Here is an 18654-nt window from a genome sequence, read left to right on the forward strand (position 1 = left end):
TGGACACTTCATACCAAGAAAATTTACATGCATGAAAATAAAAGGCGAAATCAGGTCAATCACAGAAATGGCAAACCCCTTCCAGATATCAAACAAGTATATCCTTTGATGCTGCAATATGAGATTCTTACTCGACATCCTTAGCGGTAAGTCGAGATTCAAAGGGGAATATTATAGAAATCTGGACAAAAAAAAATACGACCACAACACCTATCATAGCAGAAGCCCAGGCAGCAAAACTTGCACTCAAGAAGGATGCACAACTTGTGATTTCGACATTCCAAGGAGAATTGACTGTTTGGCAAATTAACCCCATTACTAAAGACATTGCTCAAGTGTTGAAAAATCAAAATGATTGGAGCATGAAAAAAATATATCGATCGCAAAATCGATGTGCACGCTCGGTAGCGCAACTGATAGCAACTAACTATGTTTTTGGTAGCATACCCATAGAAAAATTACCTTCTTGTATTTTGCATATTGATAGAAGAAGAAGAAGAAGAAGAAGAAGAAGAAGAAGAAATAAAAAAAAAAAAATTGGAGATTGTATAGGAACGCGAGCTTGCTAGACTTTTTTCATACCCTGGTTTTGGGATTATAATCGAGTATTTATATATTAAGAAAAATTTACAGAATAGCGTCCTCAACTTCAACCAAAAAAAAAAAAAGAAATCTAATTATCATCAATTGGTGCCTGGCATGTCCTTCCAAATTGTTTGGTCACGAAAGTACACTTCCACCGCCGATCTCTCACACTCGACAACTAATTGCTATGGCTTAAGAAAATGTTTACCTCTCCTGGGTAGTTTGTTTAGCCGCCATAACTAACTGAAATGAGACCAATTTGGAAGCCGTGGAGTTAACTATAGTTGACATGGGCATATTAATTTGGGGCTGTACCTAAATTGGTGAAAACTGGAATGATTCCCACCTCCAAGACTCGAGTGAATGAATTGGGCCAAAAAAAGAACCACTCCAACTCGAGAATCTTGCCTTACCTATATGAGAAATGATACTTGCAGTCGTGAGCGTGCAGTCACCGTGCAGTCGCTTTAAAAAAAGTGAATAAATAAGAGACCCACATGAAAAGAAATTAATTTTTTAATAATAGACCACACTCTTTTTCAAAGCGACTGCACGGCGTTTGCACATTCCACGACTGTATGTAGCATTACTCATTACCACATCTCTCATGCGCTGAAATCCAAAATTCCACAACTATTTAATGATTTTACAACGCAAAATTGGCTAATCATTGATTTTTTTTTTTTTCGCCTCTTCACATGAATACAGTAATTTTCAGTTAATCTAACCAAAAACAAAAAATAAATAATACAATAGTAGCATTTTCTTTGATTACCACGCGTCTGCGTTGAGCGAGCATCAAGAATACATGTAAGCATTGAGTACGATTTTCTTTTTCCCCAAAAACCTTCCATATTATAGATCATGCTCTTAAGAATGTATATTACAATATTGGCACGATATAGTACAATCCAAACATATAAAATAACGAAGAAAATTAAAAAAAAGAAATTCCGTATTAAAAAATAGGAAAGAAGAAAAAACAAAGAAAACCCGCCTCTGCAATGCATTCACACAATATACAAAATACACAACAATGAATGAGCTAACACTCAAAAGTCAAAACCAACATCACTGGGATCAAACTCCGCTAATCATGATTTGCATCTACTGCAGTGCCTGTCCTAGCCTGTGAGATTCGATTAGCATATATTGTAACCAACCGCAGTTGTGTGCTGTTAAGCCCCTCCAAGTATGGCAAGAATGCTTTTCCAAGCATGATATAAATATCCACTAGACAGAAAACAACAGTCTGTACAACCCAAAATTGACATTAAAAAAAAAAAGACAAAAAACCAAAACAAAATTAGAATTAGACCAGAAAACGAGAGGGGAAAATAATTAAGTTCATATTCCCATGATAATGAACGCATTAAAAGCATTAATATCTAGGGTTAAACGGAAAACTTTAGTGTTCTATGCTATCTCCGTGTCAACATCATATTGTTCCGATCAGTAGTATTGTTCTGTAAAGAAAAAGAGTGGGAGAGGGGGAAACTATAACTAAGCTTCTCATCTCATCCTTGTTCTGACTCGCTCATCAGTACTCTATTAGGTCCCAAAGCTATTTTTTCATCTCCGATATTCATTTCACTTTTAAAAAAACAAATAAATAATCTGAGGTGGCCAAAAAAGGACAGCAAATATTGCAGGCATTCTTTTAATCTCGAAGTAAATGTTAGAAAAAACCCAATTGAATCCTAATTCAGAATCAAACCCAGGATGACGAAGTTTACAGCTCATCCCAAGCCCGGCATTTGACCACTAGGCTACACCCGATTCGTACACAGGCATTTCTCAACAATATTAACAAGACATGCACAAAGGGGTTTGGCTATATTAATTAGTAATGACGAGTGTTGAGAAGATAAAGCTTACAGCTTTTACACTTCTTACATAATAGAAGGAAAAGAGAGTAGAGAAGCATAAAAAAGAAATAGGGTCAGTGTTCCTTAAATATTGTACATAAACCACTTCCAATTCTCACCAAATTTTCAGTTCTGAGGATTAAGTATAATATAAGCCTAAAATTTTCCCAACATTACATGTGATCCAAGCATACTGTTATGGTGCAGAATTTTATTTTTATTTTTTCAAAAGTAATAATGGTGCAGATATTAATATTATCAAGTGCAGATAAAAATACTAGTACCTTGCGAACATCTGCACTCTGATTTCCAAATGCTTCAAAAAGAGCAGGCAAAAATGAGGGTAGCTGAGCCATCAGTTCCTCCTGCGAGAGGCGACCCACAAGCTGAAAAGGAAACAAAGGGTCATAACAAAATGGTGTGAATAAAAATAGCACAAGAACTGAAAGAAAAACACATTGCAAATTGGATTGGGTAACAAATACGTTGCAATAAATATTTCAATTGATTCATCATCTGTACATAAAAGAGTTAGATATGCTTTAGGAACAAAAAAAGAGAGTTACAAGTCAAATCAGTGGATGTTCTGGGAAATACCTTGGTCAAACAGTTTATGCAAGTAACAAGAGTTTTCTCATCTTCAGTAACCAATAAAGGGACAATAACCTGCAACATCATTAATGAGAGCATCTCTATTATGTTTTCATAGAGATGGGTTAAGAAAGCTAAACATCTTTCTTCATGTCTTTTACAGGGGAGGGGATGGAACTGAACGGAAGTGAGAGAGAGAGAGAGAGAGTTTCTCATCCACATACACTTAAACATCTAAAAGGATCATACTGCGACAAAACAGCAGTCAAGCAGTGCTCTGCTTCATTTGAAACCTGAATATGAAATAGAAAGAATAAGACATGGGAAAGAAAGTGCAGAGTAAATAAAATCTATCAACAGAGATAAGTTACTTTGGGAACCATATCCTTTGTAACATGAAGCAGCTTCTCAATCACTATCTCAACAGAATCTTCCATTGCATCTTTCTAGAAACAAGAAACCACAGGGAAAAAAGGTGAGGAAAGGGGGGAAATAAAAGACATTTGTTAAGCATGATATACCCATAAGCAGGAAAAGAAAATATAATGATAATTAAAACAAGAGTAATACTACATACAGTCGTGGACTGCGCAAGCGTCATGCAGTCGTTTTAAAAAAGAGTGGAGTCTACTATTAAAAAATTAATTTCTTTTCATGTGGGTCCCGTGTTTATTCACTTTTTTCAAAGCAACTGTACGGCGCTTGCAGACTCACGACTGCAAGTATCATTTCTCTTAAAACAATATGAACGCCACCATCCAGCATATACTCACTATATATGTGTATGTCTATATACATAACAAACCTGGTTTTTTAGCATTTCAATAATCAATGAAAGAGCAAGTTCCCGAATTAAGGAATCAGAATCATCTGACACCTCAAGTACAACTGTCAGAATCTGATTGAAGTACTGCAAATATACAACAAAACATCATTAGCATAAACTTACATATATCCTGAAACATTGCCAAGTAAAAGCCGATATAATTTTTTTTTTTTTTAGTAAAAAAGCTGACATAATATCAAAACTCTGTTCTTACTCATAAGTTTTACTAAACTCCACATCATCACTACTAAAAATTTATTGCTCACAAAGAAACGTGCACACAGCAAAGAATAAAAAAAGTTAATTAACAATTCATGTAAAGCAGACATATAAAAACTTCTTAAAAAGTAAAAGAACAGAGAACAAAATCAAGCAATAACACTCCACGTGCTTGGTTAAAGCATAAAAAGCTTGACATGTACAATGCTATTTCTCTAACAAAAGATTTAAAAATATAAACTTCATTAACATCCACGGGCTAACTCCATACAGATGAATGTCATTTAAGAATATTGCTTTTCTGCCTGATCACAAGAATATTATCATCCAATCTAGCCTTCATTCTGTTAGTAAATAGGTACACACACAAGCATACATTAACACATGAAGTGCACCATGATAGCTTGCAAATGTGGAAACTGATCATACCTTAGTCCAAATAGAGTGATCATTGGCCATAGAAGCCTCAATTAACTGCTGAAGAGCACCACGCTTACTTGCAGTAGGGTTCTCATTATTCCCATTACTTATCTGAAGTAGAAGAAGGTAAACCTTCACCTCTTGTGAAATTGCAGTAAATCTTATCGGCACAATTTTGAGAAAAAGAACTAATGATAAGTTTGAAACTTCAGATGTCACACAACTCACCAGATGAAGAATTTGAGGAATGCTCGGTCCTGCATCTGGCATAGGGATAATATCAACAACTTTTGGTTTGTATTGGTTAAGGTCCAACTCTGTTGGAGCTTCATTAGAATGGCCCAAGGCTTCCGAAAACCCCAACAGGTCCGACTTCATCAGACCATTAACATCCAGACGAGTAGACAAACCTTCTATGCTTTCACTATTGTCAAGATTTTCTAGTTGGCTAGACCACGAGCCCAAATGCTGACCAGTAGGATTGACAGTGTAAGATAGCTCCTTGGTTTTGGAACCTACAATGTCAGCATTAGAACTTGCATCAAAACTCTGATACAGGTTCTCATGAGTTTCATCAGAAACTGCTTGGCCAATATTTCCAGTAGAACCCCACTTCCTCCCACCATCACCATCGGAAGCAGCAGAATATCTTCCATAGAAATTACTCTTCTTTGATGCACCAATAAATCCTTCTTCAGAGGATGTTCCAACAACATCAGATGGGTCATAAGACTTGAGTCGCTGTCGCTCTTTCTTGTTCTGCAAAAAGTTCATTAGGTCAACTTCAATGCGAGGAGTGTGCTGTTTAAGGGCTCGTCTCAAGGAATTCTGCTCTTCAACTGATAAACTAAGAATAAAATTCAGGACTGATGTTGAATCAAAGTGGGAGTAAACAGATATAATGCACGTAATAGCTGCTTCCTTAAGCTTAGTGTTCTTATCGTGGACCAGAGGAGCCAATTTAGCAAGCCATAATTTAAGAATCCCGATATTGCCATAACCTTCAGAATTCATTGCATGCTTGTTAAAGGAACTGATAGCAAAATCAATAACAGCTAATTTGGCCTTTGGTGATCGCTGTTCATCTAGTGAGCGGAGCAAAGCCGGTAGGAGAGAATCTGTACTGTAAGTTTTGCTTACAACTTCCAAAGTTGTAGCACATGCTTGCCTAACTAACTCCTTTGGGTCAATCAACCGTGAGAAAACATGGGGTAATATTCTTTCAATGTAACTCTCAAACGGCTTTCGGCAAGATGGAATAATATCTGCAAGTGTCGAGAGAGCAGCCTGTGCAACTTTATGGTGGGGATCATCCAAGTGCTGAAAAAACAACTTCATTACCTTCTCAAAATTCTGGACTACTTCTTGAATACCTTTGGGGCCTTGCTGTAGCAAAGAACGAAGATAATTGAAAGCAGCAACCCTAGCAGACCAGTCAGAACTTGCACTGAGTCCTTCACTCAGAGCATCGCTAAGCGATGCTGGACCATCTACATAATTTGACATCTCCCCAAGTGACAGCTGGCTCTCATCGAAACTCTTTCTCCGGCCTGCAGACATCCTTCCAGCAACATGCTTTCTTAAAAGTGGCCTCTGAAAATTGGGAACATAATTGTTTTGCGTCTCCCTGAAGTTTCCATCTTTGTAAGGGGTATCCATATACTGCCTATCAATGTTGGGATTCATAAATCGCCTAGCTTCCCTTGTGTCATTGTTCTCTTCTGAAGACCTCTTAGTTGAGTATGATGAAAATGCTGGTAAAGGGTCATTTGCCACATTACCTCGAGATGACAATTTACCAGAATCTTTAGAAGCTTGAATCTGGGTGATGATGTCAGACAAACCTAAGCCGCCATTTCGGTTACTACCTCTGCTGATACTAGATGTAGTTGACTCTGCCAGTAAAGAGTTTGTAAGATGATTAGAAGCTGGGACAGCAGGAGGGAATGGTGGATCACGAGATGATGGAGGGTCAACTCCTGCACTAGGGGCAATAATAGAAAAATTTACCACTCACAAGTTGGCCAAATTACTTAATTATATTTTTAACAAAAAAATAAATAAACATTAACCTTAATAACGAGAATAATCACTGCATCACTAAATGATTTCATGCATGAGACTCGACAACAAGTTTTTAATGGAAGAAAAAAATTAATAGGTTAGGTAATTTGGTACCTAGATCCAAACTAGATGATCGGAGTGTTGAAGAATTATGTTTCTCTGACAAATCCAAACCTCTAAGCATGCTCTCAATGGCAGTGACCTTCTGTTTGCTAGCATTCAAAACACTTTCAAGACTCCGTTCACTGCCTTTACTAAGTGACTTTGGTTGTGACAGAAGTAGTCCGGAAGACAGAGATGTCCCTGACTGTAAACTTGAACTTCTATCCATCGCAACAATAGCAGAAGTTCCATATCCAGCTAGATTTGAGGGAGCAGACGATTGAGATGCAAAAGACGTCAGTGCACCTCTATCACGGATGGAAGGAGAAGCATGTCGCCTATGTATGCCTCCATCCTCCTCATTTATTATCTATACAAAAAATGTTCACTTCAAGAAATGACTTTTGCCAAAAAAAAAAAAAAAAAAAAAAAGGTCCTCGAGGTTAAAAGAAACATGTACCCTTTGAATAACAGGATCAAAGGATGAAAATAACCGCCTGGAACGCTCTGGCCAAGTTTTTGCAAACATTCTGTAGCACATTCTTGCAGTTGATCGTACCTGCCAAGTTGAATACCTTGAGCATTTATAATTACGTGCACCAATAATTAGTTACAATAACAATGATTGCACTAAAATGTGAGGATTGGCATTCAATAATGTATTGGGAAAGGAACCCAAATAAATCAACCAAACAAGATTAAACCATAAACCCATTAGGTCATACTCATTCCAAACACCTCTCTCTCTCTCTATCTATCTCCATAAAACTTATATACATATATATATATATATATATATGTATGTAATATCTTGGATTGTATAAGATGGTTAATAGGATCTCACATTACTTGGGAGAGAGAAGTTCAAGCCCTTTACAACGATTCTAAGTGCGATACCCTATAATGAATGATAAGAGTAGGTGGTGTATAGGGTCTCACATTGCTTGGGAAGAAGAAGTTCTTGCTCTTTATAATGGTTCCAATAGGGCTCCAATCGTATCATTGACTAGTCCTTTTAGAATATAGGCCTAGATGTGGCTTGGGCCTCCCTTGAGACGTTAGAAATGGTATCAGAGCCTATTTTAACCAGAAATGTGGGACTTGAGCCATGCCACCTACGACGGACAAGCTTGAAGAGGACGTCAAGAATTTAAGGGGGGAGGGAGATAGTGATACTCCATACTGAATGATAAGGATAGATGGTGAATGGAATCCCACATTGCTTGGAAATGATAAGTTCTTGCTCTTTATAGTGTTTCCAATAGGCCTCAAATTGTATCATTGACTAATCCTTTTGGAGTATAAGACCAAATGTGGCTTGAGCTTCACTTGGGGTGTTACACTAAGGGATTCTAATTGTAAGCTTAACTAGTCCTTTTAGTGTATAGGCCCGAATGTAGCATGGGCTTTCCTTAGGTCATACAAATGGAATTTGAGCCAAACTCAACTAGAAGTGCAAGACTTGAGTTGTGCCACCTATATGATGGAATATTCTGAAGAAGACATCAAGGATTTAAGGGGGGATTGTAATACCATAAATTGTGTATAGGAAGGTGGTGAATGGGATCTCACGTTACTTGGAATGGAGAAGTTCAAGCCCTTTATAATGCTTCCAAGGGGCTCCAATTGTAGAATTGACTAGTCCTCCTGGAATATAGGCCTAAGGGTTGTTTTGTTTTTTTTTTTTATTTTTGATAAGCAAGAGGTAAATTTCATTGATAGGAATGAAATAGGCATAGCTTATGTACACAGGAGGTATAAAAAAGGGTGCCTAAAGGGTTGTTACATGTATATATATATATATATAAATAAACTAAAGATAAGAAAAGCACAACTAAAAAAAAGCTAATAAACCCTCAAATTGAAGCATCCAGAGAACCTAAAAGAGAAATTTTCTTTAGCCTAGATTTTGTCATTTTCAACCACACTTACTAATATAACATGCTTGAAGTGGATGTCCATTTAGGTGGTAGACATGAAATCACTCAAAATATGCCACATCAATAAGTGTGGCTGGAGATATAAAATTTACCATTAATAGTAGCATTGCTCAATCTGAAACGGAGAAAGACGATCAAAAGCTCAAAGAATTAGAAAATTAGAAAACAACACGCATAAAAGCATATCCTTCATCATGCATAGTGATGCTCTTGTATATGTCCCATGTACTTGGGCTATTGTCTACCCTAATTATCAATAAAACTTTGTTTACCAATAAAAAAACAAAACATATCCTTCAGCTTATGAATGGGAAGTTGTATTGTAACTCTTATTGTGTAGGCTACAAGAACAACCATAACTATGACCGACATGCATGTGGCAAGGGCAAGCATAACCTATCATTCATACAAAGCCAAAAACCACGCAAAGTGCATGTCTAAATCCAGCGATCATAACAAATTAGACCAACTCCAAATATAACTACCTCACTCATTGCATCTGCAACACAACACCTTATAAGATCTTCATAAAGATCCGCTGATCGCTGTATTTCAGGCGCATCAGCCCAATATTCCAATATCAACAGTGCATATTCACAACACCTACAGTACAAAAGAATATAAATGGTGATTGAAAAAATGACAAAACTCCTTCCTCTAAGATTAAAGAAAAAGGTGGTATAGCCATACCTTGCACGGAGAATTGCACTACGGTCATTTTTTGCGGAATCAGCTATACGAGGGAGCACACGGGCAACTTTGCAGTTCCGCAACATCTGTAAAGCAAAAAGATAAGAAGAAAAAGGCAACTACAAAATAACGAAGAAAATAAAAGTTAGCATTACCGTTTTTATGCAGTTATCTGCAGAATCTGCAATTACAAGTACAGTGATCACAACCAGCTTGAAGAGGACCTGATTATCATAAAAGTATTAAAATCTTTCAGCATATCAAGATTTCTATAGTCGGGAAAAAAAAAAAGTTGAGCTTACAGGAATGAACATCTCAGCACATGCGTCAAAATCTCCCAACAGCTCCTTTGACAAAAAGCATAGTAGATGGCATGCCTAGAAAGAATGAAGTATAAGAAAATATATGTATACATAAGACTGTGTTTGTGTGTGAGTTCTACATATAAGCAAAAGATTTTAAGCGGGATGGACTAAATAGATAAGAATTTTTAGTAGAGATACTGTTTGATTCCTGTGCAATTTTCACTGTCTTTTTTCATGTACAGTTATACGACCAAAACCTGGATTATTACGAAATTTCACCCGTCTTTTTTTTGTAAGTAACAAAACTTCATTAAAAGGGGCAAAAAAGGCAATCTAAGGCCCCGTTTCAATGTTGAGATATCTCAACTCAACATCCAAATATCACTCAAACACACTTTTCAATTAAATATTCAACTTTTTCATCTAAGCATTACAATTTTCCCAAACTTCCAAACAAAACACAAAAAAAAAAAAAAAATTCAACTTTTGCAAATTTCAAAACAAAAATAATATTAAAAAGTTATATTCTAACAAAATTTTAACTTTATAATATTTTTATTCAACTTTTTTCTCTCTTCTTTCCCAAAACCCCGTAAAATATCTTAACTCAAACCATTTCACTACTATTCATAGATTTCTCATCTTATTTTAGCATCCAAACGAGGCGACCTAAGTACACAAAATGCATACAGGAAATACTTTTCTTAGCACCGGTTGTCCAAGAACAAAATCCTAACTAATCTCATGGGTGCACAGACCCTCAATAAGGAGTTTCCTACACATGCACCTCGGATAATTCAATAGAAAATTCCTCCAGTCTGATGGCCCCTAGAAGTTTTTGTACCCAAGGGTCCAAACCTTAGACCTCGATGGAGCATCTACTACCAAGACTAAGACTCTTACCACTTGAGCCAACCCCTAGGGGTTGCAAACAAGATACACTCCCATCTAAAAGGTTGAATATTCAAGACAAGTCAACAACTATGACCATAAAGTAGTGTAGATGTTCCCTTCTTGATAATGCACATGTTACTTCTTGATAATGCACATGTTAGTCTCCAAGGTACACTCCATATTAGGGCTCATTTAGATACAGAGACCATTTTAACTCATCTCATCTCATTATTACAACTTTCTCAAATTTCCACACAAAATATAATAAATAATTCAACTTTTTCAAATCTCAAAATAATAATAATATTAAAAAATAATATTCTAACAATATTTTATTCAACTCGTCTAAAACCATCTCATCTCACTATCCAAACGAGCCCTTAGTCTCCCCCTCCTGGAATTGATTTGTAGTTGCTTGTGCCAAGACATTTATTTCTCAAGTTTTTTATTCTAATAAATAAAAGAAATTTTCCAACATTAGGCATAAAGGGCGACAAAGTATGAATGAGAAGTAAAAGATTGAGACAATTGAAAAAATAAATTCAAAGCATACTTCAGAAAACAGAAAATATCAAAAGGCATTGCATTTAACTGAAAAAGGAAGGAAGGAAAGGGAACCTACTAACTGCCACCTGAAACAAGAAAATGCTAGCACACCTGCTTCACTATGCTAGACCTTCGATCAGATAATTGTGTACTTAGAGGGCCAACAAGTTGCTTCAAGAGTCCTCGGAAGCATGGATAGTCAGTGGCACCTGATGGAAAGCAAACAAATAATAAACATTATTAATCAAAATTGTAATCAAAATCGTCATATAATTCATCAACATTCTGGCCAACAAAATGTTTGACAGAACATATCAGTTTAGAAGCATAGAATTCAAGCACACGCACAGACAAATGTGCAAGCAAACAGACAAGGAGAGAACGGTAAACCAACCTCCAGAAATAAGGCCTTCAGCTTTCTGCATTGCAGCTATCCGGATAGACCAATCTTTTTCTGGTACAAGGGTAGAAGCAATTTTCTCAATTTCCCGTATTAGCTCTTTCTCTGAGTACACTTTGATAGGTTCTATGGGTTTTTCAGTAACATCTCCTTCTGCTGCACAGAATTTTTTTTTATTTGATCCGTAAAGAAGAATTTTATTGAGTGGACAGAAACTGCATCCAATATAATAACACCACCAACACACTAGAGAGAAGACAAAGGTAGAATATACCAAAATTTAAAGAAATGCTCCCACATCATGAAAATTAGACTTCGCAAGTGAATCGCCGACAGCATCACCAATTTTTCCAGAATTTCCCATGTCCCTCACATATAATTTAACATCTCGCATAGCTTTATTTGTTTGAACAGCTGAGCTAAGGAAGATTCTCATGGTCGAAAATTTAAGGAAGAGGTGAGTTTTGGTGATTGATTGATGTTACATGTGCAGATGTAGTGCAGAACCTGTTGACCATCTTTTGCTTCACTGTGATGTTGTCAATGCTTTGTGGATTCATACTTTCAGTCTATTTGGAGTGGATTGGGTAATGCCTAGTAGTGTTGGAGAGGACAATTACAGCTCCATCATTTTGGATTGCTGTGAAACTTCACTCCTTCACTGATGCAGTGTATTTGAATAGAGATTACAAGAATTCTGAAGCTCCGATATCAATGGGAGAGCTTAAAGTTTTCTTCCTTACTGTGGGTGGCTACTCACTACTGAGATAATGTTCTTTCTTAGCTTTTGGGATTTTCTTCTTTTTTCTTTGAATGCTTAGATGTATTTCTTGTATACTTCCTACGTACTTAGATGTCACCACTTTTAGAGATGAAACAAAAATGCATTTAGAAAACTATTTAATATCTCATATATAACAAGAAAAAGAACCAAGCAGTTAATAGTTTACGTTGAAATCTCGTACTAATAGTAAACCAGACAGGAAATGGCAGTCATCAACAATGCATTGATGCATACATACATGGAGTAAACCAAAGCAGATTCTGTTGTGAATATGAAAATGACAATTCCAAATAGTTAACATCCAGTTCTAAGGTCATAAGCATGTTTACTAATTAGTTTTTAACTGTTGCATAGAAAACATAATATATAACCAAACAGTTAACCTAAATGGCGAAATATGCATTTGTCACCGAATAAAAACATAAGTTAACAAATGACAGAATATTCGCAATATTTGAGGTGAAAACATCCTAACCTCCAAAAAGAGACATCTCTCTTGATGAACTCTTAGCCTTTGGACTACTTCTCTTGGGGTTAAGGCTTGCAGGTTTAACGTCCACAGCAACAAAATTACCTGCAAATCCATCTGAAGAGCGAATTTGTGGTTCTATCCTCTCTAGCCTGGCATATATATCTTTCACCTGAAATTAATTATTGTGGCATAAGCCAATAACTAAATAAGTAAAAACAAAATTAAGTGGTTGAAAATGTAATAGCAACAACCAGTCTGCCTATTCATTGTATATGACACTATCTGAAAGTTAGGCAGACAGAGTAACCTATACGGGCAAGATAATAAAATATGAAGGAGAGGAGACAACAAATTAAGATGGGGATGTTCTCAGTTAGATATTCACCATGGATGAAGGAAGATGGTGGCGCTGAAGTTCATCACGGAATTGAGGCCCAGCCTGTGTATACATCTCCTAAAAACAAACAGAAAAGATCAGATTAGCTTGCATATGGGTACACAACGTCCATCCATTTAAAAAAACTCAGACGAGACTACAGCAACATCTGCAAGAGCAGTTAAGTGAGATTGAAGTAAAGAATATCTGGACCTTCCAGTTACATTTTTTTTTATCGGTAAATAAGATTTTATCGATGATAAGGATAGGCAATAACCCGAGTACATGGGACATATATCTGGACCTTCCAATTACATATGAATCGTCCCTTCAACTAATATAGCATTGACTTTCCAAAACATTGATTTTGCTTATATTTGATATCAAGCCAACATATCTACCACGTAAAACTGCATCATACCTCCCACAACATCAATTCTAACCATTCAATTCAGCAAATCAACAGATGAATTCCATGCAAAATGCATAAACTGAGAAGGTAATTGCATTCTAGCATAAGTCAATCAAGAGGAAAGTTCCAAAGATCATAAATCACATCAGAACATTCACAAATGGTAAGTTTATACTAACGAAGACAACAGATAACAGGTCTTTGAACAGACTGAAACATTGAAAAGTTTTCTGGCACAATCCAGGCCAAAAAGGCAATTTCCAAAAATACGATGAAATTCAAATGACAAGAATAAAACCTGTACGTTACAGAAACTTTTTTTTTCCCCTCTTTCAAAGAATGATAATCCTGGTAACTGAAGAAGGCAAGACACCCTAAAATCTGAAGAGCATACAGATTGTGGAAAGGGCTGGAGATGGACCAAGACCAAGCCCCTAGTTGCTCTGCTGCAAAACTTACTAATTCATCCAAATGATGTAAAACCTCAGAGTCAAAAGAGGCTTATAAAATTTCCAGGAAGTGAAAACTTCATTTTTTATAGGTAAAAAAAATTATTCTTCATAATTTAAAGTGACAAAAGGTTCATAATATCGTCTCTAATTCCCAACTCTCCCATATCATCTTTGATAATAGTGTGCGCACCATTACACCCTAACTGCCCACTCAGACCACGAGATCTGATATTTTTATGGTTTAAGCCATGCAAATAGTAAATAGCATAGGACTCACTTAAATCAAAATACACACACACACACACCAAGCTGATATCTCATTTAAGGCCCTTTTAGGAAATTTTTTCATTAAATTTCCCGCAAGGAATCTAGAAACCAAAAGGTGTGGGAAAAGACCCCAAAAATCAGTTTTCCTAAGAGCGAGAAACTCAAACTTATTACGATATGTCCTAACAGTTGGCCCCAACATTATATCTTTTTTTTATGGCATGGAACCTTACTAACACAGAGCCCTTCAAACCCACTCCTGGGGAGTGAAGTCCAAATACACGACCCCATCCATTCTATCAATTTTAATCTAACAACATAGAAAAAATCATATCCTTAAAATTAAAGGACGAAAACTTCAATAATCAGAAAAAAGTTATAGCAATTCTAACAATGTATTGCAATTCTAACTATGTATTAACAAATAGAAAAACAAAGCCAAACTAATAATCAAATCCAGTAGTGACTGTAGCTGATCCTCAATATAAAGTAATATGACTTATCAAAAAGCATAAAGGGAAATAAAAGAACTGCAGCAAAGAACAATACCAACCTCGATACACAATATAGCTGCTTCTCTAACACCAGGATTTGAATCATTCAACATCTGCAAAATCTGATAAGTAAACAATTCATAAATTTAGTCTACTTTCCTTGAAAAATCGTCCTGAACATAAAAAAACGTTGTTGTTGATGATTATACCGGAGGAAGAATAGCCCGCTGAAGAGGAAGCTCGGTAGCTGCAAAAAGACCAATTGCTGATGTGACAGTACGAGCGAACTCTTCTCGAACCCTCCAGCTTTTGTGTGTCCACGCATAAGCCCCTGCTCTTTCAACAATGATTGTTGGAGAAGAAACCTACAGAACAATTTTAAGCCCCCTTTGTTTTAGATATAAACATCCTACCCGCCTACCTTAAGCATTCTTACCTTATTCAAAGACATTACGAAACCCCAATAACTAATGCATTTTTTAGAAACTGAACACATTAATTAACGCTATTAAGAAAATTGTGCCTTGGCCCAACTTGCAATAATATTGCAAAGCATATAGCGTAAACTATGTTATAATTGCATGCCTAACCTGGCCTAGTGCCCTAGACATTCTGCTTAAACTGGCTTAAACAAACTTGAACTTCATCATTGACAAACAAATGTATTGCAAAAAACCAACTATATCAAGCAGCTTTCGAGCCCAACAGCATCTCAGATTCCACCAAAACAACCACACAAAGAGAACAAAAAAAATGGAGCTAGGATTAGTACCTGCATGAGAGTGAGCAAGAGGCGTCGGGCGGCATCGCGGACGGGCTGTTTGGCGTCGCCAAGGCGGTCGACGACAGCGGGGACGAGAGCGTTGAAATGAAGCTTGAGATGGTCTCCGGAAAGGACGGCGGCGGAGTCCAAGGCCTGGAGGGCGCCCTGAGAAACCTTAAAGTTGTTGTCCTTGAGGAGATCCATGCAGCAATCGACCAGGGCCGTGGTCTCCGAAGCGGTCAGGCTCTTCCTCGAAGATTCCAGTACCTCTTGGAGCCGCTCCACCCCGGCCATGCGCTCCTTCGTGTCCTTGGCACGCGCAAGCTCTAAGGCCGCCTCCATCGTCGCTCGGATCTGGTGCGGTTCGCTTCAGATCTGAACGCGATTAGCCAAAATCTACGACATATAGAGAGAGAGTAGGGAGGGAATGTGTAAGGGGAGAGAACACGGCTAATGCCTAAATGTAGTAGAAGGAATTCAAGGAAATGTTGGTGAAGCAGCGAGTGTAGTGAGCGAAGCTAGTGAAAGAGAAATGAGAAGAGAGAGAGACAGTGAAGGTTGCTTCACTAAAATTGACGGTGGGAAAGATTGATGAAGCTATGGTTGGGGGAGTGGCAGTTATGGAATTCACCACTTGTTTCGTTTTAATTTACAGTTTGTACCACTGTGCCTTTGTCTGACGGATTTTACCTGTATTTTTTTTTTTTTTAATTTTTGACTTTTTTGAAATTCTTCGTTATTCAGATATTTTACAAAAATCAATATATAAATAAAAAATACTTTAGTCAATACATTAAAATAAATTTATAAATTAATATAATTTAATGCGATACGTCAAATTATAAAATTATTTTTATTATAAAATAAATCTGACAAATTTTATAAAATTATATTCATTTATAAATTTATTTTATATAATTTTTTATATTTATAATAGTTGTTATTAAATTATATTATTTATAAACTTATTTTTATAGAGAATTAATATTTTTTTTTAATGAGAAGGGAGTCGATTATGCGGTGGCCACTGGCCCAGATGGCGGCAATAGACTTTGGGTCTGTGCCTCCGAATTCTGAGCTGGAGCCTGGTGCCTGGTGGCGTCTTTTTCGTCAATGTCAGCAAAAAATTTTGTGGAACATATGGGAGAGGAAAATTGACAGGGCATTGTTGGGAATTTCAGAGTTATGCTGTTTTCTAAAATTAAAAAAAAAAAAATTAATGATGCAGGATGATAATTCACAATAATATTCTATTAATATAAAAATAAAATAAAAGTGCAGTATAATATATATTTTAAAACTGAATTATTAAATTTAATAGAATCGCACTCTAAGCAATATAATATGTAGAATAATTAATTTTAACACCTTTAAATAAATGGTAAGAAAGTGTAATCAAAATTATATTAAATTATTGTAAAAATATATGTCTCTATGTCTCTCCCGAATATGATAGTTCAATTGGAATAAATATATAATTGAGTTTTTAATTATTATAAAAGTTTAGTAAAATAAAGGGCTGGGAGGGCATATTTAATGAGGCCCCGGCATTTTATTTATAGAATAATCATAAATATAATTATAATTGTATAAGTATTGTACACTCTTTTTTAAAAAAGTAAAATTTATTATTAAAAAAATAATTTAATCATGCGAATCTTATATTTATTAACTTTTTAAAAAGAAAAATGATACTTACAGTTATGAGTGTGCAAATACCGTGCAGTCGTTTTGAAAAAAGTAAATAAATATGGAATTTATATGAAAAGAAATTAATTTTTTAATAATAAACTTCACTCTTTTTCAAAGCGACTGTACAGCATTTACGCATTTCACAAATGTATGTAGTATTACTATTTTAAAAAAAGAATGCACAACATATATACATTTTATAATTACAAATATTATTTCTATTGTAAAAAAGAGTCAACAACGTAGAAAGAGTAGCAGACATTTCCTGTTTAGCCACGGAGTATGGAACTCTCACTCTCGGGGATTAGGTTTTGCAAGTGACAACATGTTTTGCTTCTTGAAGATACGTATTAGAATGTTGCAGATACTCCAAGCAACTATTGTTGCCAAGGAAAGGCAATATATTTTAAATGGATGCAAATCCCTAGACAAATTTAGGTTGAATAATGTGAAGGGAACAGCTAGCTCATCCCAATATCAAATCCTGAACATGGGTCTTTGGCGTCATTAATTGATTCAAACTCTTACCACCCAGAGGAATTCAATACATTATGTGATAGAGGTAGAACTAATATACATAGATGTCTAAGAAAAGTCCATTCCACACCAATTTTAAGGCAAAAACTATCATTTTCAATTTTTTTGTTGGGAAAGTTGGGATTTTATGCTGCCTCGCTCACTTTCACAAAAAAATTTTAACTCATTTTATATCATCTCATCTAATCATTATAAATTTTCTAAATTTTCATATAAGATAAAATAAACAATTCAATTTTTTTAAATTCTAAAATAAAAATAATATTAAAAAAATATATTCTAACAATATTTTATTCAACTTTCAACTTTTATTTCAACTGTAAAAACAAACGAGGCCAAAGTAGGAATGTCACCAAATATATGTTATTGTTGTGATGAAGATCCATATACTCTCCTATTATTTAGGAAAAAAAAAGAGATTTTGGTTCATAAAATGATGGCATAGCCTCCAAAATTAACATTGACAGCATGTTCCACCAGAAATGATTAACAAAAATGTTAGTTCAGGGGTCATTCAAAGCCATAATCATAAAATGTTTGTTAATTGAGTTTGGGAAGGCATAGGTTGCACCCAAGGGGATGATTGGCAGAGCACAAACCAGATAGAATGCTAACTTCATGACAAAGCCAACCCAACAACTCCCTTTGGACATAGCTCAAGAAAAAGAAAGTGAAGAAAGCTGTCCACTTTCACTTTTTGTTTAATCGTGTTAGGTTTATGCTAATAATATAAGATAAAATTAAAGTGGCTTCTGCTATCTGTTATATGAATAGCTTGACCTTTACAGGCTGGCTATTTATTTATTTATTTATTGGGTAATCTTACAGGTTGGCTGATTTCGTTTGTTGGGAGGGAAGTCGTGCATCTAAGCACAAGGTGATGCAGCAATGCTTAGCCCTTGGCAGTAAGCAGTACCAAAGCCTGACTTGTTAAAAGTATGAAAAATACAACACT

General features: G+C 35.8%; 1 protein-coding gene across 3 annotated transcripts; it reads right to left on the reverse strand.

Annotated features, from left to right (window-relative positions):
* Positions 1 to 1412: 1412 nt before the first annotated feature.
* Positions 1413 to 16040, reverse strand: LOC109006065 (CLIP-associated protein). 3 transcript variants are annotated; one of them, XM_018985222.2, is made up of 21 exons: positions 15480 to 16040; positions 14917 to 15072; positions 14767 to 14829; positions 13092 to 13160; positions 12710 to 12875; positions 11445 to 11603; positions 11162 to 11259; positions 9608 to 9682; positions 9461 to 9529; positions 9306 to 9391; positions 9101 to 9218; positions 7136 to 7234; positions 6688 to 7045; positions 4738 to 6488; positions 4519 to 4620; positions 3850 to 3954; positions 3416 to 3490; positions 3269 to 3337; positions 3051 to 3119; positions 2738 to 2839; positions 1413 to 1837 (listed from the first exon to the last, which is right to left on the reverse strand). In XM_018985222.2, the coding sequence occupies exons 1-21, from the start codon at positions 15810 to 15812 to the stop codon at positions 1676 to 1678; spliced, it is 4284 nt and encodes a 1427-aa protein (XP_018840767.1). In that variant the 5' UTR covers positions 15813 to 16040; the 3' UTR covers positions 1413 to 1675. The 3 variants fall into 3 exon arrangements, with proteins under 3 accessions (XP_018840767.1, XP_018840768.1, XP_018840766.1); XM_018985223.2 differs by having other exon boundaries at positions 4738 to 6404; positions 11445 to 11606; XM_018985221.2 differs by having other exon boundaries at positions 11445 to 11606.
* Positions 16041 to 18654: the final 2614 nt, after the last annotated feature.

This window comes from Juglans regia, chromosome 1, assembly GCF_001411555.2.
Source record: "Juglans regia cultivar Chandler chromosome 1, Walnut 2.0, whole genome shotgun sequence".
NCBI classification, from domain to species: Eukaryota; Viridiplantae; Streptophyta; class Magnoliopsida; order Fagales; family Juglandaceae; genus Juglans; species Juglans regia.